The sequence below is a fragment of the Ursus maritimus genome, unplaced genomic scaffold (assembly GCF_017311325.1).
Source record: "Ursus maritimus isolate PB19 unplaced genomic scaffold, ASM1731132v1 scaffold_13, whole genome shotgun sequence".
Lineage (NCBI taxonomy): Eukaryota > Metazoa > Chordata > Mammalia > Carnivora > Ursidae > Ursus > Ursus maritimus.
Genome location: NW_024423675.1, coordinates 42,157,166 through 42,180,045, shown reverse-complemented (window position 1 = coordinate 42,180,045; position 22,880 = coordinate 42,157,166). Strand labels below are relative to the sequence as shown.

The following is a 22,880-nucleotide window of genomic DNA, read 5'->3' as shown; positions in this document are numbered from 1 at the left end:
TCCATGTTGTTGCAAATGGTGAGATTTCATTCTTTTCATGGCCAAGTAACATTCCATTGTGTGTATAGACCACATCTTCAGCCATTCATTTGTCGCTGGACACTTGAGTTGCTTCTGTAATTTGGCTATTGAAAATAGGGCTGCATATATCTTTTCGAATTAGTGTTTTTATATTTTTTTGTCACCCTTGAAGTTTTGTGTTTTTCCCTAGAGCATAAATCCCATGAGGACAGAAGCTGTTTGTCTTGTTCACTGCCATATCCCTAGCTTCTAGCATCAAGAAGTCACTAGCCTTTTCCTTCTGCCACAGTTCTCTCATTTCTGTTCAACACACATTCATGAAAGCCTTACTCTGAGCGAGGCACTGTGCCCATGGAAGATACTAATAGAACAGTGGTTCTCACAGTGTGTCTCCTGAGCCAGCATTGTTAACATCACCTGGGACCTTGTTAGAAATGCAAATTCTCAAGCCCTACCCCAGGCCTACAGAATCAGAAACTCTGGGGGTGGCCCCCATAGTCTGTGACGTCGCAAAGCCCTTCAGGTGACTGATTCAGGCTTAGGTTTGCAGGAGTGGTTATCCCCATCATTCATTACAACTGCCCACATTCTTCTGTCTAGGTAGAAGGTGTCCATAACACCCAGCACCTAGGTATTGCCAAAAGCTCTTCATAGCTCAGTGGTGCTCAAGCCTGATGGGGTGCGTCTGCCATACCCCGAGAGTCTGCTTCAACTGGCTCTGTGTGTGGCCTAGGCATCAATGTTGTAAAAGCTCTCCAGGTGATTCTAATATGTAGCCAAAGTTGAGAACCAGTAAAATAGTTGGACGTCTACGAAGGGAATGGAGACTTGAAACTGAGCATCCTGAAGGAGGCTGAAGTATTAGGTTGAGTCACATGAAATTGCCATATTTGTAGGTCAAAATTTGTCAAATGTTGACAGTTGTATATGGTTTAACCTGCTAGAGGTTCTCAATTCCCAAACAAAAGCAGTCATGGCATGTAGCCAACAAAAGAACCCAGGAAATGGAGAAATCAGAAAGTCAGTCTAACTGAGGCAGAACCCATTATCTTCACCACTAATAATAGAACTGCTACTGTGATTTTCTTTTCTTTTTTTTAAAGATTTATTTATTATTTGAGAGAGAGAGAGAGCGTGTGGTGGCGGGGGGCAGGAGATGGGTAAGGAAAATCTCAAGCAGACTCCCAGCTGAGCCCAGAGCCCGATGTGGGGCTCAGCTTCACAGGCCTGAGCTCATGGCCTGAGCTGAAATCAAGAGTTGGACACTTAACTGACTGAGCCACCCAGGTGCCCTGCTACTGAGATTTTCAATTACTTTTCCTCAAGGACTAGGGTCATACACTTTTCCTATAAAGGGCCTGATAATAAATACTTTAGACTTTGCAGGCCATGTGGTCTCTCTTGCAACTACTCAACTCTGCTACTGTAGTGGGAAACCAGCCACAGACAATGGTTAATGAAAGAGTGTGGCTGTGTTCCAATAAAAGCATATTTACTAAACTAGGCAGTGGGCCAGATTTGGCCAGGGGTCATAATTTGCCAACCCAAGTTCTATGATATGGATTTTTCATACAAGTGCTAGAGTAGATTTAAGATTTTTGCATGACGAAACAGCTGGTTAGTTGATTCTAGTAAAGTTATACAAATTAGCTATAAAACACACAGAGAGAGCTTCCATATATCAAGTCGTTTTTAGGTGACACAACAGAGTATTGTTGATTTCTTTGGAATAGAAGAACTCCCATTTAAGAAGCAATTTTAAGGCTTGGGAACAGAGATGGGAGGAGCCCCAAAGTATAGAAACTCCTTTTCTCTTCTTATGCAATTAGTGATTAGCAAATGTTATTGTATCGTTTGCTAAGGCTACCATATCAAAGTGCCATAGAGTGGTGTCTTAACCAACAGCAATTTATTTTCTCAAATTGGTAGTCTGGAAGTCTGAGATCCAGGTGTTGGCAGCGTTGATTTCTTCAAAGACCTCTCTCCTTGATGTGGAGGTGGCCGTCTTCTTCTGTGTCTATATCTTCATCTCTTCTTATAAGGACATTGATTAGATATATGACCTCATTTTACTTTAGTTACCCCTATTTAAAGGTCTTTATTCCATATGCAGTCACATTGTGAAGTGCTGAGGGTTAGGGCTTCAACATAGGAATGTAAGGGGAGGCATAATTCAGCCAGCAGTTATCAAATGCATTACTTTCATGAACAATACACCTGTCAAGTAAATCCTCTAAAACCACTGTCGTTTCTCATGCGCAGCATCTTACAACTTCACCTACTCGAAGATGGGTAGAGCAGGAAGGAGTCTATAGCTGAGCTTATCCATATTCATTTTATAGCTAAGCCAACACAGACAGAGAGATGCAGTGTTTGACCATTTTCACAGGTAGGTCATGAGACCATGCAGGGATGCTAACTCACATTCTTTAAAGGATTTTCCAACTACGTAGTATGCGCCTTCTATACGTTGGGCATGGAATTAGACACTGAAGATAAAAGGGGACTCCCACCCTGGAGTGGTTTAGACACGCTTTAACCCAGGAGCCACAGTTAAGCACGTGGTTCTGATGTGCCTGCAAAAAGTGGACATAATTTGTGGGGGCTGAAAACCTGTGGATTTTGTTACTAAAAATTCATAACTAAAAAGTTAGGGAGGCTTTTTTTTTTTTTTTTTAACACTCTGTGCCCAACATGGGGCTTGAACTCACCATCCATGAGATACGGAGTCAATGCTCCCCTGACTGAGGCAGCCAGGTGTCCCTAAAAAGTTAGGGAGTCTTTTCAGAAATTTCTGTTTGTAAGTTCCAAGCTCTTCCTTTATTTTATGGTGTCATCAAGTATAAGGCTCTATGGGCTTAATACAATTTTCAAAGTAAGAAAAATCAGGCTATGTTAAAGACTTACCTGATGTCAGATATGATAAAACATGAAAAAGGACCTTTAGTCTCAAACACATATGGCTAATAAAATAGCAAATCTGAAACAGACCATTTTCTTACTACTTTGGGGCGATATCCAAGACAATATTGCTCCACCAGTAATTTGAAAATTCTATTATCTATCTATCTATCTGTCATCTACCAGATTTATAGAATTTTGAATTCAGCATTGCATTGAAAGTACTCAATAAATATTTGTAGAATAAATAATTTAGGTTCTTGGCCAAAAATCTTTCACCTGTTGTTTCCCATTCTCTTTGACTTGTATATTTGTGCTCCTTACTTCCCCCTTTATTGTCATTTGGTGGAATTTCCTGATGGAGTGGCATTAATTTATGTCTTCTGTTCATGCCATCTAACCAGGATTCATGTTTTTAATGTCTTCTCATTTTGGCAGATTCGCAAATGGGGAAGGAAATGCATTTGGTACGGTCCAAGTAAAGCCATGTGGCCGCTGAGTACCACCCCAGGGTGCTTCAGGCTGTCCACTTGGTTAGGGTTCACTGCTGGCCCTGACTTGGAAACTAACCATGGAAGGGAAGGCAGGGAGTCTGCCCATAATTGGGTATTTGGGATCACTGCATTATAGGTGAATGGATTTGCATTCTTTAGAAAAGTGAGTAAGTGAAAACAAATCCTAGCTCTGTCTTTTAACATCTGCCCCCAAACACAGGCTAAGGATAATTTGTTAACTTATAAGTTCATTTCAGAGGATACTTTCCAGCAGGAAAATCTCACAATTCTATCCTCAGTAGTCCAGTGTCTTTGGGTTACTGACGCTTTCTTTGAATTTTATTTGTCTTTGATCTGACAACCTCTGTGTGCTTTGTAACTAAATACAGGATTAAATACTTCCTCCATTTAAATAGAACTCCCAAAGCACAGAGGTGTAAAGTGACTTGAACAAGCCTTTGGCAAGTTGATTAGAGACTGGTTTACAACAAGGGACTTCTGGATGGAAATGATGTTTTTGTATTTTGTTTATGAGCTAAACTTCTTGAGCTATAAATTCCCTTTTGATAGATTGTGTGCAATAGAGCCATATTATTAAAGACATACTGTAAAATGATCCTTCACTACATATTGCAAAAATCAAACAAAAGATGGATCTGATAGCCAAGTTTAGCCTTAATGACCAATATCTGAAATATAATGATTCTCTGGATTTGAGAAACTCTATGGTTATGGGCTTAATATTTTTCTAATATTCTATAGGTCAATGGACATTTTAATGAAGAATTATGGGCTCCACAGGAATTGAAATCTATGGGGATTGTAATAAGGAAAGCCCACAAGGTTTGGGGGAATCAAAGGTTTTTTCCTAAGGTAAGGTTTCTGGTGTGGTCCCCCCAGATCACCTGCATTGGAATCACCAGGAAGCTTGTGAAAACATTCCTAGATCAACACCTGACTTGCGAATCAGAATCCCTGAGAGTGAGGCCAAAAATATCCATTTTAAACAAGTTCCCAGTATGTTTCTGATGCCCAAGAAAGTCTGAAAATCATTGGACTATCTGAATGTGTTCTAGATTAAAGAGTAAAATAAAATAAATATTTAAGCTGAGGACACCTTTAAGAACAAATATTGTCAGGATTCCTTAATGGGCAAGAATTATACCACATTTTAAAAATTCAGTGGAAGATTTGGCTTTTGAAAATGACAAGGAAAGTTTTAGATAAATTATTGGTTATTGGTTGAAAATATACTGCTCTTAAAGGAGAAAAGTGTTATATGCAAACAAATTTTCCTGTACAAATTACTTTGTATACTATAAAATGTGAAAATAGCCTTTATGAACTTCAGAGCAAAAGGCATTTTTCAATAAGATTTTCTGGGACTAAAGCACATTCCTTTGAAATTAAGACACAGTAGGAAATGTACTGTGTAAAACCCAATTAACTAAGTATAAAATTCAGTTCCTGCAAGCATCTGGCTCTGCTAACCTGAGATTTCATTTTATGCTATCTATAAGAAAGGGGTTTGAACAGAATTACTTATATAAGCCAGGTATAAATTAATCATTTTATTTCCCTGCCTAAAGCAGGGAAATTCAACATTCAATGGTTCCCTATATCTTTAAGGACACAGTTCAAATTCTTTGAGGGAGGTTATAGGCTTCTCCTGCTGGCCCCATATCTTTCCTGGGCCCCTAGGTTTCCCTTTCATTTTCCCCTCACTCGGACCTCTCAGATATCACCATTCTTCTTTCCTCTTCCAGGACCTTTCCCTCCCTCTCCCTTCTTCCTTAACATATCATGAGCACTTAACACACATTGTGTCACTGCTAATAATATCACTACTGACAGTGGAGAAGTGTAGCACGTTTAAAGTGGTATATTCTCAAGGTAGAGTACTCAGGTCCCTCTGAGCAACAGGGTGTAAAGAAGGCTGCAAGGTAAAGGGAGAAATCAAGGATGACACTTAAATTTTTGGCTTGAGAAATGAAGAAAGGAGGGCTAATTGCTACAAGTGAGAATGACTACAAATGAGCAAAAATAGAGACATTGAGTGATTATGAGCTTCCTTTCATTCATACTAAATTTAAGAAGTTTATGTGGGGAAAATGCTAACATGGAAGAGGGTACAGGAGTCTGGAGTTCTGGAAGGAGATCAGGGCTAAAGATAAAGATGATACTTAAAGCAGGAGCAGTAATAAAGTCCCTTGGGAAGAATGATGGTGAGGAAGGAGAAAAGGGCCACTTGGAGGCCAAAAAGAGAGTATCAAACTGTGTTAAAAAGAAACAACAGGTCCAAAATGGAGTCACTTACGCTAAGTCCCATCAAGACTTAATAGTTAACCTCATAGCAGTGTACACCTCTCCCCAGAGTGGAACTTTAAACCGCTCAGTCTGGAATCTCTTGATCAGCACCAGTGAGGTCATCTGCATCATCTGCCTGAAGAGACCTCCCACCTCTCCCCCTAAGGGAAGATGACCTTGCCTGAAACAATTTTTGCTAATAACTTCCTTGTCCTGCCACCACCCCTGCCCCCGCCCATTCCTGCCTAGAAAAGCTTTCTATTTGGCACAACTCCTTGGAGCTCCCTTCTATTTGTTTGAAGAAAGTCAATTACTCCTTTAAATTTACTCAGTTGAATTTTTGGTATTTAACTAGAGGAAACCAGGAGAGTGGTGCCCTAAAGCCAAGAGGAGAAAGTGGTTCAAGAAAGTGGGAGCGTCAATTCTGTTGAAGGCTGGCAGTAGCTGAAGTAAAATGAGGCCTGTAAGCAAGAGCAAGATTTGGCAACATGGAGGCCGTCAGTGACGTTGACAAGGGCAAGCTTGGTGGAGTGGGGGCAATGAAAGTTCATGCAACGTGGACTGCTGGAGAAGGCAACATGAGGAAGTGGTGGCCATGACCATAGCAGATCCCGTAAGTAGTTTTGCTGAGAAGGGCAGATAAATGGGGCTGTACGATGGTGATATTACTTCTGGGAGATGTAGACCATATTAATGTGATAAGAACGAATCAGGAGAGAGGAAGACATTATGATATAGGAGAAAGATCCTATCTGCAGGATAAGGCCCTGGAGGGTACAAGGATACAAGCTTGCAGAGGCCAAACAGAAGGGCTGGCCCCTGATTGCCACTGGGAATGCTCGTGCATGGCAAGAGGAAATGCAAAGACTTCGGCCCGTGGGCCGGTCTACAGACGCTTTCGGTGTGGGGAGGTGAATGTTTCTATGTTCTCACTGATGTCCTGAGCAAGGACAGAGTATACCAGACAATATCCTCAAGTAGAATTGCCTCTGAGTGCCCTTCTGCAGTCGTCATGAATTAAAAGTAAGACAAGTCATTAATTTCGGGTGTTTTTCTCCAGGAAATTTCAGATGCTACCCTCATCCCGATGCCCCCTCCGCCTCTGACCCTGCCCCAGCCTCACTTTATCTGTCGGTCCTGCTAGATGCCAGTTCTGTGGGAAAGCTGTGCTGTTCCTGTAAGTCTAGATCTAGGGCTCTCTTGTTGTCTCTCTTACCCCGGATATGACTCTACTGTAATTATCCACTGACTCATATCTGTATCTGCCTCCAGAATGTAAGCTCCCATCCAGCAGGGATTTTCAGCTCTGCTGTTCTGAGCTCTAACCCCAATCTCAAAGGCAGCACTTAGCACAAAATAGGTGCTCATTGAATAAACATTGTCCATAAAGCAAATATCAACCTCTCCAGTTTCCACATTAACGCTAAGAATATTTGCATTCAGTGTTAATTAAAAAGAATTATTGCTTATTTATTACCAAAATACTAAGTTTCCTCAAGATTTATAGTTCAGCTTCATCTTACCGTAGTTCCCGAAGGTACTATATATAATTATATAAAAAGCAATTTTATATTTAAAGAGGTTTGCATTTTACTAATTATTTTTTTTTAAGATTTTATTTTTAAGTAATTCCTACACCCAGCACAGGGCTTGAACTCAACCCCAAGATCAAGAATCTCACGCTCTCCCGACCGAGCCAGCCAGGTGCCCCTAAAAAGGGGTTTGCATTTTAGCTGACTTCCTTTCCACTCTGCTCTCTAAAAATGGCAAATAAAGGGAAAAAAATTATAATCGTGAAGGTTAGAGAAGAAAAACAAGCAACAAGCTTGTAAGTATTTTAAGTGTGGTGTAAAATACATACATCATATTTTATCTACTGGTTTCCTTTTTCACGTTAGAAACCAACAAGTTTGAAGGAAAATATGCCCCATATTTCCCACAAACATTTGTACAAGAAGGGGAAACTTATATTAAATAGTGACATCTTAGAATGGTTAGGAATAATATTTTGAGAAGATATAATTTCAATTTAAAGTCAGTTTGCATACAAAGAATAGATTTAACACCATCAGGGACATGGGTCTCGGTGGTATTCACTTCTCCACTGCTAAGTAATAGACACTTTTTTTTTTTCTTCGATTGATCATAAGTCATTACGGCCACTTACCCAGTCAGTAGGCACTGCAACATTTTACAAAGATGCAAGAATCCATTTACTCTGTCACGTCATCTTCAAAATATCCCACAACCCTGAGATGGACCTTTATGTCCAATATAAGTAAAATACACTACAAGTAATGTGAAGCTTAGAGAGATTCAGTAAAACTTATATAAAGTCATAGAGCTGGTAAAGGGCAGAGTCTGAATTCAATGCAGGCCAGTTGGTTGTGCTCTAAGAGTGATAAAACAGGGGCAGCCCCTTATGATGTCTAAAGTCCCTTTCAGTTCTAATATTTTATAATTTCTAAAGACACAAAGAAATTTCTCCCTGCACTTCTTTCTCATCTTGAATTATTAATCCCATGATCAGCTGGGAGACAAATCAGAATCTTCTCGGCATCTCTCCTGTTCTCCCAAAGTGCACATGTGGACTAAAGCTTTACACACAGGAACCCAAAAGGACAACCTTTCCTTGGAGTAGTGAGAAATGCTGTTTAGATTCATTTTACTGCGTCAGTCTCTGCTAGAGAGAGAAGGATGGCTAAAAACAAGGACAGGGAAAATAAATGTCTTAGAGATGCTTAGGAAATGGGTGTTATATGAGTGTATTTGTACATAAAACTTAAATCTGCACTGTTTTTCATTTAGTTCAGGTTTTTAGTTTCTAGTTATTAGGTCACATACTTGTTGGAAAATAACATTTATTTCAGTTCTGTATAATGCTGAATTTACTCTTGCCATTTATTTATTTCAAGAGTTATAAATCCAACCTCTACGTTTAACTCTGTAATCAGCAATGCACATTGTCAGTCAGATGAATATTTGACACACGATGTGGCACCCGTTACTTAATTATGGAAACATATGTAATAGCAACCATTTGTCTAGTGGGTGACTTCACAAGATTTCATTGTTCGAATGAACTCATTGCACAGACGAAGAAAAAGGTCCCAGAAAGGCCAGCGATCTGCCCAAGTTCGGATTGCTAGTAAGGGGCAGAGTCAGCACCTAGAACATACTCTGAGAGTTCGTGAATATAAAAACACTGTCTTCGGGATGATGCATTATTACCTCGCAGAAAGACAATGGGAAAATACTAACCAGTTTTTATTCTTTTTTTCCTATAGACAGTCCTAAAGACTCGTGATTGGGGTCATAAATCCTTGGCTCTTGGAGCACCACGTGCATCCTGCCAAGTGAGAATTGCAAGTCTGAGCTGGACAAGAGTGACTAGAGCAAATCGTATGGAAGCTGTGTGAAAGTCTATTGTAACACCGGGGGAAGAATGGCGAGCTGAGAGACGGAGAGCAGTGAAGACCCATCTGTACTACTGGGAGCTAAACTTCATGGGTGATTCAGCTGGGATGTCCTACCCTTGCCCCAACAGATAAATGCCCTCTGGCTCTGCCCTTGCAGGCTGACTGGCCTTACATCTAGGGGCTCCCTCGCCTCTAGCTTCTGATTGGTTCTACAAATGAGGACCCTTGACAGAGATGGGAAGGATGGAAGTAAAGCCAGGCATTACCCTTGACTATCTCCCTGCAAGGTCCCCAAAGGTCATGGCTCCTCTCTTGGGCTCCTGCTTTCCACGATTCTCCCGCTCTGTACACCAGCCCCGTGGTCCTCCTCTCCCTGCCCGCATCTGTGATATCAGTACCTGTTACCCCAGTTCAAATGCTGCTGGAACCCTAACACATTCTGCAGGAGTCCTCCCACTTGTCCCTCTGCTCGTGATGATGTTGTCCACTCCTAAACCTGGTTTGTTTGCTCTTCTTTCTCCAAAGTAAGGATTCCTGGCTTCTTCCATGAAGTTCAGGTGGTGCACGAATCATTAACACAAGAAAATGTTCTGAATTCACTCCATTTCCTTAAAAGCATGACTATTGTCCACAATCACAAGAGAGACACCAAAAGTAAGTAAAATAAGGACATAGCTTTATTTCTCTACAAGGCAGTAAGTACACTGTTATCTCCAAGTTCAGTGCCACACATCTTGCACCAAATATTCTTAAGGCAGCTACTGACTATCAACCTTAGTCTCCTGACCCCAGCTGCAAACACAGGCTCTGTATGGAAGTTCTGAGACCATATACTCAGAAACCAGGAAGAACGCTGACCAAACACATAACCCCTGAAGTAAAGAACAGTGGGTGAACTCAAAACAGAACATAGGACATCAACAACACGGATCTCCCAAAAGAAGTGCAACGCATGCTCTTATAAACCAACAATGACAAAAAAAAAAAACAACAACCAAAAAAAAAAAAAAAAAAAAAAAAAAACAAAAAAAAAAAAAAAAAAAAAAACAAACCAACAACAACAACAAATGCAAAATCTCCCAAACAAGTTTTCCAATGTATTACAAAAGGGGAAGAAAAAGTACATATATATATATAAAAAATAAAAAAGTTTGAAATACTAGTGCATAGTCAATTACCTAACACCAAGTATCTTTTCTTTCCATCCAAAGCTCTACTGCCCCTCTGATACTAGCAGCATGTCTACAGGCTAAAACCATAGCAGCAAAACACATTTTTTCATTTGGCATTTACAAAATTAAATTACTGAATAAAAATATAATTTTTTATAAAACTATTTCATACAGTAATAATTTTTAAAGCAAGCTAACAAAAAAACCTCATAAAATGGTTTAGTACAATAAATGTACCTCCAATGTTATTAACCATAAATGAGCATTTACAATCTTGATTAATGATCCCATGGTATTAAGCCACCATTTACAGTAATGCATTGTGTTTAGTGATTGAGAAAAGTGATTTATTGGAGTACCTTTTTTTTGTGTGTGTGTGTATAAAATTTCAAAAACCTCATCACAGGAAAAAATACTGGTCCGTTGGTCCTCTAAAATACAGATAAATCACTTTATGTTTTTAAAAAATCTGCATTAAGATATTAACAACTGACTACAATTCATTACCTAATAATTTAGGTAAGACTGTCACTTATTCATTTAAAAAAAAAAATCCTTTTAGTTGGGTGAAATCCCATAGGATTTCACCCACCTAAACGCACTTGGTGCTGCTCTCAACTGTTGTACCACAACAAAAATAGGCTCTTCTCCCATTCGTGAAAAGTCTCATGGAGAGGAGTGATGTCTCCCAAGTCAACCTGAAGTGTTCTGAAAACCATAATGCTTGTCTAGAAACGTCTCACATGACCAGAGTCCGGGTTGAGAAGGCATTCACATATTTTCGAGCCTGACCAGAAGCCGTCATCTGATCTTCCGTCTTTCCACAGGACGCAGCTTCCCAGGCGCCACCACAGGGCTAATGGGGACAAAGAGGCCAAGGGCCAGGTTAGACAGGAGAGCCGTACTTCCGCCCCCAAAGGATTCCCAGTGCCGGCAAGGTCAGCCGAGGGAATTCCGACCTCCAGATGGCAAGAGTAGATCCCGGGGAGCCTTCGTCAGGTAAAGTCTGAACTCTCTGACGACCCCTGGGACTCCAGCCTTCTGAAGTGATATTAATGATTAGAAATCATTTCTTGCTAAGAGAGGAAACCCCACCTCAGACAAGAGCAGAAGCTACAGACGCATCTTTGCCCCTGAGCGCCTTTGGTCGACTAGAGCGAGTTTTACAAAGTTGGAGACAGGAATGGGCATAATCCTCCCAGATGCCTGCGGTGTCCCTGGGCCTGTACTCCTCATACAAACCGGGGGGCTTCAGTTCTCTGAGGGAAGAAGCTCCCACAGGTGCTGGAACCGATCCATACCCACTATATATATTGTATTAATACTATATATTTTGTATTATCAAGGAAGTATCAATTAATTTAGCAATCTCTGTTCACCAGGATAGACACGCTGGAAGATGCAGATGAACTAACATCTACTAGGCGGCATCGACGTCCCGGTCCGGTGTGTGACATGTCCCAGTCACGAGCTCAATGACCTAGCACAAGCACCTGAGGGGAGGTTCCTTCTCTCTTCAAACAGGCAGGAAATGGACTCGGAGAGTGGACATACCTGCCCAAAGCCCCTCTGAGGGTGAGGAGTGGAGTGGCTTTGAACCCAAGTTTGTCTTCTGCACAGTCTGAGGCCCTGCCTTCCCTCCATACTGCTTCCAACTGAAATATGTACTGTTTTGTTCAACTTCATTCCCAAAAGGATTTATGATGCTCACATATAAATATAAGATAACAGGATTAAACAGTGGGCGAAGCAGGGTCATGGGGAAGTATGGAAAAAATAAATAGCATGATGATAGGGTGATATTTGTACGTAAAACGTTTGTCACGAAGTCCAGTGCGTCAGCTAGGTGTAAGCCTCAAGCCTGTCTCGGAGCTCTAACAACCAACGCAAAGGGGGACACAGAAACATAAGCAGATTTGGGGTCTGTGAGCTCAAAACTAAACCAATGGGTTAGTAAAAGCACAACTCTTCCTGGTATGGACACCCAAGAGGGATTTTTCCATGGGACAAAGGAAGAAGCCAAGAAAGGCCTCTGCTTTCTAGAGCCTCCAGTACCCAGTAGGGGATAAAGTGAAACATGTGGGAACCAGGCAGGGTGACAAGAGGCAGCGTGGGAGGTTCGTGAGGCTGTGCCCAGGTGAAGGGGGGATGACACACCGGGACATTGTCAGGGAAAGGACAAGAAAAGGCAGACTTAGATGGGCAGGTGAGAATGAAGGGGTGTACCCTGGGCAGAGAAATAGCACAATAGAACCGGGAAGCTGCAATTTGTACACTGCTTGTGGGAGGGACCGCAAGAAAGGAAGAGATCTGGTGGATTTGGGGACAACATTTAGCAAGTGTCACCATGTGCCAGCCATGCTTCCAAGTGTTTTCCATCTTTCATCTCATGTAATCCTCACACAGAATCCCGGAGGCACAGGGATGGGCCAGTGCACCTGTTTTGCAGACTGGCCAATGGTAAAGGAAGAGAGAATGTAGGCAACATCCTCAAGGTTATCCAGCTAAGAAGTGATGAAGCCAGGCTGAATTCAGGCCCTTGTGAGTGTAGGATGCTACTTCCACTAGCGTCCTTAACAGTGAAAACTTGTGGATTCAGCTCAACGAGGTCTTGGATCGCAGGAAGAAACGTTTAGATGGTGGCGGGGGGCGGGGGGGAGATCAAAGTCATTAGGCTTTGAAGCAAAGAGGAATCATTCTCAATGAACATGGCTTTTGTAGGGTGATGGGGTGTCCTAGCCCAGTGGCTGGAACAAAGCGTCAATGACAGAAGGCTTACGGTGCCATGTTTCTAACTTGGAAGCTTGCACAGGACACAAAGCGGGTTTCCTGGCTCCTGCCCCATATGCCTTACAGTCTCATTACTAATGCAAAGGGCATCGTCCAAGTTTACACATGTTTGCTCTGGAGGCTCAGACGCTCAACACGTAACCTGAAATACTACATAGCAAGATGGATTATCATAATATTTTCCGGGAGCTGTGTATCACCAAGATGACAGCTGTTTGTTTGGGGCCGACTACTGCCACTGGGTCACATTTAATCTTTTCCTAAACAAAATCACCAGGGTAGTTATAGTATTTCTTTGAAATAGTTCTGAATAAATGATGTTTCTCCAGGTTCTAGCAAGCGGATTAAATACGCATGTTTCTCTGGTGTGTATCTGTCCATACAAATTCCGTATTTCAATTAAGTTAGTTGCTTACATGTTGTTGCTAAGTTTTTCAGCACTGCGCTGAAACACCAAATTGACGCATGAAGCCCAATTAAAAAAATAAAAGTTGATGTTACCGTTTCAATGACTGAGCTGGCATCTCTTGTCCCTGTGGCAGTGTGACCTGTCACTACTCGGGAGTGACGAGGGAAATAGGGCAGACGTCTGCACGAAGGACTGTGCAGTGCTCAGAACCAAGTACACGGATCTCATAGAAATGAGTGACTAAAAAGGCAGCAGAAGGAAATACCAACATCTTCTATGTAAATCCCAAATCACATAAAGATACAAAACCCCAAAATACCTATTTTGAGAGAATCCGTACAAACAGATGGAGGGGAAAGGGGAATGAAGGTGAGGTGGGAGAGAAAAGTGAGAAGCAGGGGCAAATGCTTCTATTTTTCTCTGGTTAAGAATTTTTCTACTTAATACTACTCAGCCATCAAAAAAAAAAAAAAAAAAAGAAATCTTGCCATTGGCAATGATGTGAATGGAACTGGAGGGTATTATGCTAAGTGAAATAAGTCAATCAGAGAAAGACAATTATCATATGATCTCACTCACAGGTGGGACTTAAGAAACAAAACAGAGGATCATGGGGAAGAGAGGAAAAAATAAAAGATGAAAGCAGAGAGAGAGACAAACCATCAGAGACTCATCATAGGGAAAAAACCAAGGGTTGCTGGAGGGGAAGGGATGGAGTAACTGGGGGCTGGACATTAAGAAGGGCACATGATGGATCACTGACCTCTACGTCTTAAACTAATAATACATTATATGTTAATTAATTGAATTTAAATTTAAAAAATAAAAAAAGAATTTTTCTACTTAGCTGTGCTTCAATTAATATGACTTAATTTTCTAAGCGTGCAAATTATATATCTTAAAATACAATGGGAAAACAATCTCCTGCTTGCTTTTACCATGTCTCTTGGTAAAAGTCAAGTTCTGACCCTTGGCCATACAGTACTTAAGTTAATTCAGGATTCCCAGAATCTGTTCAGGAGAACTGAATACGGAGTAGTACCAGTTTCATATATTCTTAACTTGAAATGTGACTGTGTTCTTACTGGATCTCTTACGTGGCTCACCACTTATTCACATTTGGCTCTTTCTCCAGGACCGGATATTTAAAACAAGGCCAATATTAAAAAGGTACCATATATTTTAAATTAGTATTTTAAGGAAACTTTTCAAACAGTCAGCTTTTTCTAAGTCAAAACAGAATTTTCCAAGAAAACAAATTGAATTCCAGAAAATGGAGCATCTCAGGAGCATATAAGCCCTGAGGCTCAGAGCCTGGGGAGGGCAAGATGGTTGGAACACCTGAATCTCCCAGTTCAGACAAATACCAGGACACAGTAGCCAGTGCATGTAGAATAGAAAGGCCAGTGGGCAGCATAAGTGGGCAGCTCCTTTTCTGCAGGTGTGAGTACTTCTCACAACAATGAATGAAAAAACTGCTCTGGGCAGACACAGACCGACAGGGTGAGAGTAAAGGAAGAGCAGAAGGTCAAGTACTCAGGTAAGAGAAGTGCTCAGGTCCAACAGCTGAAATGACAGTGGCCTCCTCTTTTGCTAGTTTCTTCTCTCTCCTTACCTTGAAGCCCTGGGGCCCTCGGCCAACTTTTCAAGCAAACAGAAGAGTTTTGACAAAGGGGGATTAAATGTCTTTGTGTTAGAAGAATATTTTTTTAATACTGTCATATATATCTTTGTGCCTCCTTGTTCCTTCTTAAATTTTAGTTTCATTTACACTAAAGAACTGTTAAGAATTATGGATTTCTGCACATGAATTCTCATGCTAATGCAGACCTGTCACTCTCAGGCTAATTCATTTCAGCATTAATAATCCTGCTGCACGCCCTCCTCCTCTTGCCTGAGAGTCACCTGGTTTATTCTCTAATGTGCCTTTAATTGCCCCCAGGGCAGAAGTGAACTGTAAACAGACTGTCAAAGCTTTAGCTGGGATATCCTGCTAAGGCACTTTAAATAAATACTTGGATCCTTTGTGGAAAACAGAAGAAATAAAATGAGACAAGACCATGTCCACAGGTGGTTTTCTGTCAGAATTAGATTATCTTCTCGTTTTCATTTAGAATATAGTTTTTCATCATGCTGAACAACTGCTATCGTTATTATATTCATACTGCGACTTCACACAATAGCTGAGGTCAAAAACCTTGGCATGGTAAGTGCTTTCCAATTCGTAGACCTAATAAAAAATTTTCATCAGTCATAAAAAAATGAAAAATGATTTTGTAAAACCAAAGCAACTCATGAGACGGTACTGTATTTTTCTTTTGTTCTGTTTTTAAATAATAAACAGGTATCCTAACGAGTAAGAGTAAGAATTATCTGATTAGTCTGTTTAACCTATCTGAAGAAAATACTCTGGACTAAAATTCTATAAGTCAGAATTCCTTCCCCAAAGGGCACCTTTTAAAGATGTATCAATTATAAGAGATGACGTAAAAATCTTGAAAACTGTGGAGTCTTGAAAGTCAGGGATGGACCGGAGATGAAATGTCACTAAGGTAAGGTCAATAGCCAACTTCTCTCACACATGAATGCCTCCCCATGTCTGCACAAAACAGTGAAATGACCTCAACTTCAGGTTTTTTAACTTCTCATAGAAAAGAGACTTAAAAGTTAGGGAATTAAAGGCCCAGACAGTGATTGGAAGTCTCCCCATCCACCAGTGCCTTCACTGCCCACCCAAGTCTAAGTTAACTGTTGCTAATGTGGCTAGAATTTTCCCCAGTTTGGAGTTTGTCCCAGATTTCTCCAGGGGTCTCTCTCCATCTTACATGTTTATAGACTTTACCAACAGTTTATATCACATAGCCTAGAGTGTCACATATTAGTTCAGACTATTAAGGTTAAGACAAGTGCCAAATTGCTCTAAAGCAATTCTATCTTTGCTGGCCTGAGGAAAAGTCAACATCATAGTGTTTACCAAGGCGAACCAAACAAAAAATCCATACCTTGTAATGTCTGGGGCAAGGCATTCTGAATTTGAGCTTGATCTCCTTTCCCCCCATCATTCAGCCTTTCCTACTTCAACCCAAAAGCTGTACATGGCAAACTTGCTTAGTTTAGACCATAGATTGAAAGCAGGTCGCTGAGATACTACCAACAGCTATGTTAATTCTTGCTGGGGCAAGTGGAAAAAAGTGACCCAAGTGAGAACCAAATAAGTATAGAGGTATCCAAGGGAGCCAGTCAACAACAGCACACTACATTAAGAAATGCCTGGAAAGACCTATGTCACATGTAGACAGATTGTTTTCCATGTCTGTTGACATGCCAACACAAGCAGCAGAAAAATAGAGAAAAGCAGTGCATCTGTTGTTTCATCTCCATCACGCCAAAGGTAGATCTGACTACCTTTATTTCAGGAATCAGTTGAGTCAGCTATCTCTTTGGGTGACCCACTGACACAGTTCTGCAAGAGTGGAACAGGGAATGAGAAAGAGCGTGCTAGAGGAAATAGTACACCACACGGCAAGAAGCCCTGGCCGTAAGCGAGGCCTCCTTGCTGGTCTTTCTGACAGAGACTGTGTACAGCCTTTGCCTAATAATAGATACCACCGATGTACATGGGCCACTGTGCTGCCATTTTGAAAGCAGTGTTATCTCCATTTCATCTTCCTACCAACCTTGTATGATGAGTGGAGGATAGACTATAGTCTTAAACTTATAGACAAGAGCATTTTGGTCCGAAGAGGTTAATGAATTAGGATCACGTGATCAGACAATGGCGAGAGTGTAGACTAGAACCCAGGTTCCTGTTGTCTGCCTGCTAGTTTATTGTGCTCTTCAGCAATGCCGATCATACAAAAAGGGTTTGCTCTATTTTTAAAAAAAATTCATGAACAGTTCATATAAAGATAGGAGCGATCAAAAACACATGGAACTGAAAAAAGGCGAGTCTCGTCTGCTTGCAATAATATTTTAAGATTCCTCAATGCTGTGCAAATATGTTTAAATAATAGTGGCCTGAGAAATTCACTTAAATTAGATTCACTGTTTTACAAAAGTAAGGCCATGACAAGCCAAGTCAGGAAATTAAAATTTAAGGCTGTCATTCTGTGGTTAGAAAAAAGAGGAAAGTGAGTGAGTAAAAAAGCATATGAACACATCTTTTACACGTGGGTTTTAAATAGGAATAAAAGGAAATTATAATTTAAGAGAAAAATACAGAAGTTCAGAAGGCTTATAACTTATGTACAGTTTTGGATCTGCCAATGAAAATGTCTACCTCAAGAAGTGTTCATTAGCATAATATATTTATTTCAAAATGTAAAGCTAATTGAAAGCATACTGAAGAAAACACACAGCTCTTTCCCCCTCGCTGAGGAGGGCGTTTTGTGCACGCTTGTGCGTGTGTGTGCGTGTGTGTGCCGGCGTGTGCGGGCCTCAGGCTCTTTCAGGGTAACTTTTGAATAGTGTTCTACCATGAATCTCTTTCCTGTCCCAAACTGTAAGCTTTCTAAGCTGAACTTTATTTCCCCAGATTTGATAATTTTATCATTTTCTAGACTCCATCCTCTACCCCCACACAATGTGAGAAAAAACGGTGCAACTGCCCAATGTGAAAATCTCACATATTCTGAGCTACATGAAAGACACAAATATCAAAAATATCTCAGACCATTTTTATTATGAGTCCCTGTTAACTGGTACAATTTAAAATTAAAGCACCTTTAAAAAGAAAAAGGAAATCCAACAATTATAAAATTGTGCAGCTGCCCCAAATTCCTTTTGGAAGGAGAATGAGCATAAAAAATTTTAAAAACAAATAGAACATTATTTTTGCCCAAATGGATAATAGAGCCTCGATGTAAGCATTATAGTTTATGGATTGTAACTCAGAGTTCTGAGTTATTAAAATTCATTGCTTCTCAGTGACAACCCACATAACACATGGACATACTTAGCACCCTGATTTTGGTCTCTACATACCGTTTCCCACTGAAAGGATCAGAGCTCTTTGGGGAAATGGTTAATTCCAGGAAGAGAGGAAGGAAATATGACTACTAAGTCAAAGCAATATAAATTAAATGAAATTGAAAATTCTGTTCCTCAGTGGCACTAGCCACGTTTCAAGTGCTCTAGCCACATATGACTAGGTGGTTATCACATCGGACAGCTGCACATTGGGCATTTCCATCACTGCAGTAGTTCTACTGGACAACATTGGTCTAGAGATTAAAAGAGACTTAAGAGACTTAACAACAAAATGCACTAGTGAAACTGTTTCATTTTTGATCAGAAAAATAAGAAGATTCTTGTTTGGATTAATGGGGAAACTTAAATACAGCCTGAGAATTAGAATATTAAGGAATTACTGTAAATAATAATGTGTGATGACAGTATTAGGTCACATAGAAAAAATCTTTATTTTTAGAGATACATCTGGAGGTACATAAATGAATAAATGTCATATTGTCTGGAATTTTAACATGCTTTGTAAAAAATAGATGAAGTAAATATGGCAAAATGTTAATAATTGTTAAATCTAAATCAAAATGTTTTCTATAATTCTATGTATGTGTGAAACTTGTCATAATGAAATGTTAAACTCATAGCTTCTTGCATTTCTAGTTTTAGAATATCAAATGTAATTTATACATATTTTTGTATAATTGTGTGCATTTCTATGTACACTAGAGGCTAGAACCATACAGGTCCAGTATTTTGGCCTCAAAAATACTAAGTGCTCTGCCTAAAGTGTCATTGCCATAATTAAGCCAGGGATGATTAAAACTGAAATGACAGAACACGGAATTACTGTAGTCTTCAATAAACTGTTCTGGTACCTAAGTTATTTAGACTACTGGGTGGCTAGACAATCAATTGCCCTATACAAGTGGCAGATATTTTATATTTTAGAAGTATCAAATTTAAAAATATTTTAGGAAGCATACTTAGTTGTTCTAATTAAAAGCACTATGATAAAAATATCCAGACTATTTGGCTAAAATCCCATTAAAAATTTGATTTATTATAAGCACACGGTACAAAAGCTATAGGTTATATAAAGTACTCCTAAACTGAAAAGCCAGATCAAGTATGATAAAGTATTATGTCCTAAACAGAGTTACAAAATTGCATAAAAACCTATGTAAATATTGCTGAATCAGGACTATATGAAATATAAGCAATATATGTTTAAATACTGAGATTCATTTGATGAATTTCCAATATTCATCACAGAAGTTTAAAACATTTTAGAAATCGCGTATTTCTATGGTATCAGAAGCTAGAGCTCCATGGCACAAAATAATGGAAATACGTGGTGTGTATATTCATTCGTTCAATGAGTATTTCTTAAAATGAATTAGTTATCTATTATAGCAGGTTATTAAGATATATTTAAGCAGTATAAATCAGCTAGCCATATAGTGAAGATAGAAGCATTGACTCTAAAATTAACTTCTGGATCTCAATTATTTTATTTAGTGGAATTGACAAATACTGCTTTTACCGCAGGATTTATGTGAATGGCTTAATCCCAACATATGGATATTAAAATCTGGATAGTGCCAAATACGACTCCTCTATATGGTAAAAAATATAGATTAATAAAACAGGGCACTACTTAATTTTGAGTCTCAAAGATAACTGATATTTCCGTTAAATATATAGATATATTGACAATAAATTTCCACACTGATCATTTTTTTAAAAAATACAATAGCATGTAAGATAAACAAATTTGACAACTTACATTTTTACAGTACTGACAACTTGCCAATTTTATATAACATATATTTTATATCAGTACCATGTTCAGCTCTAATGGTTTTGGCCAAACACTATTCGGTTAGGCCAAAAGCTTTTAGGATTGGATTCAATTTTAGGAACGTAACCAGGGGTTTTCAACTTATGTAATGATAACTACTTACATCATGAAAACTGTCCTCAAATATACTTACATGTTTGCTTTTCGAAATTCAGAATGCCCTTTTTCTATACTACTGTAAATATAGGTTATAGACTAGGTTATAAAATATATGTAAGAGTTACTCTAGCTTACTGTACTAACAGCAATAGTCAAATTCTAGGCTCTGGAAACGAAGGGCAAGTATTTAGGAAGAAAGAGGGAAAGAAAAACAAAGAATGCATTGCCTTCTGGAGCCAGGATCAGCGTAGGTAAAATGTTGAAAGAGCTGACTTTGCTTTGACATCCTTCTAACCTGCTTTATGTGTCCCCCTTCTGCCTCGATGGAGTTCGTTCTCTTCCTCCTGTCCCAATTCTTGGTGATGCACAGGCCGCCTAAAATCCCATTGGCTTTTTAGGAACACTCCAGAACCCCCCCTTAGCACTGGCTTTCCCTCTTCCATGTCCTACACTCCAGTCAACAGTCAATCTCTCAGCAAAGCAGTTGAACCAGACAGAGGCCACAGGAAAGCAATCTGATTAAGAAACAAAACATGCCTACAGCCCTTCTAGCTGTATTTGCACTACTTAAAAAATAATACCAAATATCACAAATACTTAAAAAGGGGAAGTTTTAAGATTCTCACAATCTAGAGGGAGAAAGCCTACCACAATGATGGGGAAGCCCTTAAGAGGAAAAAAAAAAAAGATAAGTTCTCAAAGCACGCCAACCTTTTATGGTGCCTTTAACTCCCTGTACAAATGGCACTTTCCACTTCTGACTCCAGGTTCTCTATATGCTCCGGGGTTTATGAAGTTTCCCTCAGTGGAGCTTAGAGGGATGGCGGGGAGGGCTCTGCAGGTGGCTGGATACCGGGCTATTTCATGTTGGGAACTGCTTTAAATAATTTAGGGGAGTAAATTTGCATTCTTATTTACATTTGGCTCAGGATTCATTTGGAATTTGCTGTATTTCATCAACATACACCTACTTCAGAGGTATAAGGGAAATCGCTTTGATATTAAAACCCAGCACACATGGGCGGCTATGGCTTAGCCCCACAACACTGGCAGCTGACCGTCTTATGCTGATAGTCAAATAGACTGTAATGACTTCCCAACTAGCTAATTTCAAACTTCAATTAAAATCCAAACAGTGCCTGAGTTTTGATGGCTTACAAATTAAGCGTAAAAAGTAAAAACTTTTGAAACAAAAAAAAGAACTATAGCAATAAACTTTTTATGAAATGTCTAAGAGCAGAAGAGGGAGATATTGACACGTGTAAGCCATGATGCTGCCCTCGGTCACAGTAAGAAATGTTTCACTTCATCATGCTTTAAAAGCCTGCTTAATAAAAACCTGTGCTGTGTCTCATGTGAGTGTCAATAAAGAATGTTAGGAGACTTTTAGACATCAAGAGTTGTTAAAAAGCATCACTTCTCCGTAACTAAAATCTTAAACACACACACACACACACACACACACACACACAAAATCCTCCAGGTGACAGTGTTTCAATGAATGGCTTTTAAGACACCAAAGTTGGAATAGTAATTACCTGCAAGGGACTCGCCAGGGATCTGTTTTTAGGTACTGTAAATGCTTTGAGAACATTGTCTTCATCTTCCGATACTGGCGTCATTAAAACGGAACTTGTAAGAATATTCTAAAGGGAAAGAACAATTTGAAATTTAAATGAGCCTGGAGACTATGAGAGCTGACACAATTTTGACACCGTAGAGAGGAGATTATTATGACGTGATATGCGTGAGCAAGAACAAATGCAGGAATCTGCCAGAAATTCTCTTCTCTCTGAGCTTAGAGAAGACCTTAGCTATGCCCCAACCCTAATCCCACCATGGCAAACTTCGCTAAAACGAAAAGCTTTGGGGTCTGATGCAGTCCTAGGCAGGATGTGGGCACTCAAAAAAACACCTGCTAAAGAGATTAGTAAATCCACGCTTTTAAAAATGAAAGATTGGGGCACCTGGGTGGCTTGATTTCAGTTCAGGTCATGATCTCAGGGTCATGAGATCAAGCCCTGAGTTGGGCTCTGAGCTCAGCGGGGAGTCTGCTTGGGATTCTCTCTCTCCCTCTCCCGCTGCCCCTCCTCCTGCTCATGCTCTCTCTCTCTCTAAAATGAAGAAATAAATCTTTTTTAAAAAATAAAAATGAAAGATCTACTTAGCTCTAGAGAAATATTTATATCGTATATTGGTACCAAAATATTTTAAGGCTACAAATTAATGGCAGTATAGTATAATGGTTAAAAGCATGGAATTTAGAACTAGACTTTCTGAGTTCTAACCCAGAACTACCACTTAATTAGCTATATAATCTTAAGCCAGTAAGTAAGCCTCCCTGTGCGTATTTCCCAGTTGGTATAATGGCAATGATAATGTTACCAACTTTGCAAGGCTGATGTGAGGATTCAATGAGGTGATGCATCTAAAGCTCTTAGA

At 39.8% G+C, this 22,880-nt stretch overlaps 1 protein-coding gene across 3 annotated transcripts in view; it reads right to left on the bottom strand.

The window, feature by feature from the left end:
* Positions 1-10,176: 10,176 nt before the first annotated feature.
* Positions 10,177-22,880, bottom strand: part of MYB (MYB proto-oncogene, transcription factor) — a 33,791-nt gene continuing 21,087 nt past the window's right edge. For all 3 annotated transcript variants that reach the window (XM_040627820.1, XM_040627817.1, XM_040627819.1), the window contains 2 exons: positions 21,977-22,084; positions 10,177-11,170 (listed from right to left, as the gene is read on the bottom strand). In XM_040627820.1, coding sequence (XP_040483754.1) covers positions 11,054-11,170; positions 21,977-22,084 — 225 coding nt within the window. In that variant the 3' untranslated portion in view covers positions 10,177-11,053. The remainder of the gene's footprint in view (positions 11,171-21,976; positions 22,085-22,880) is intronic.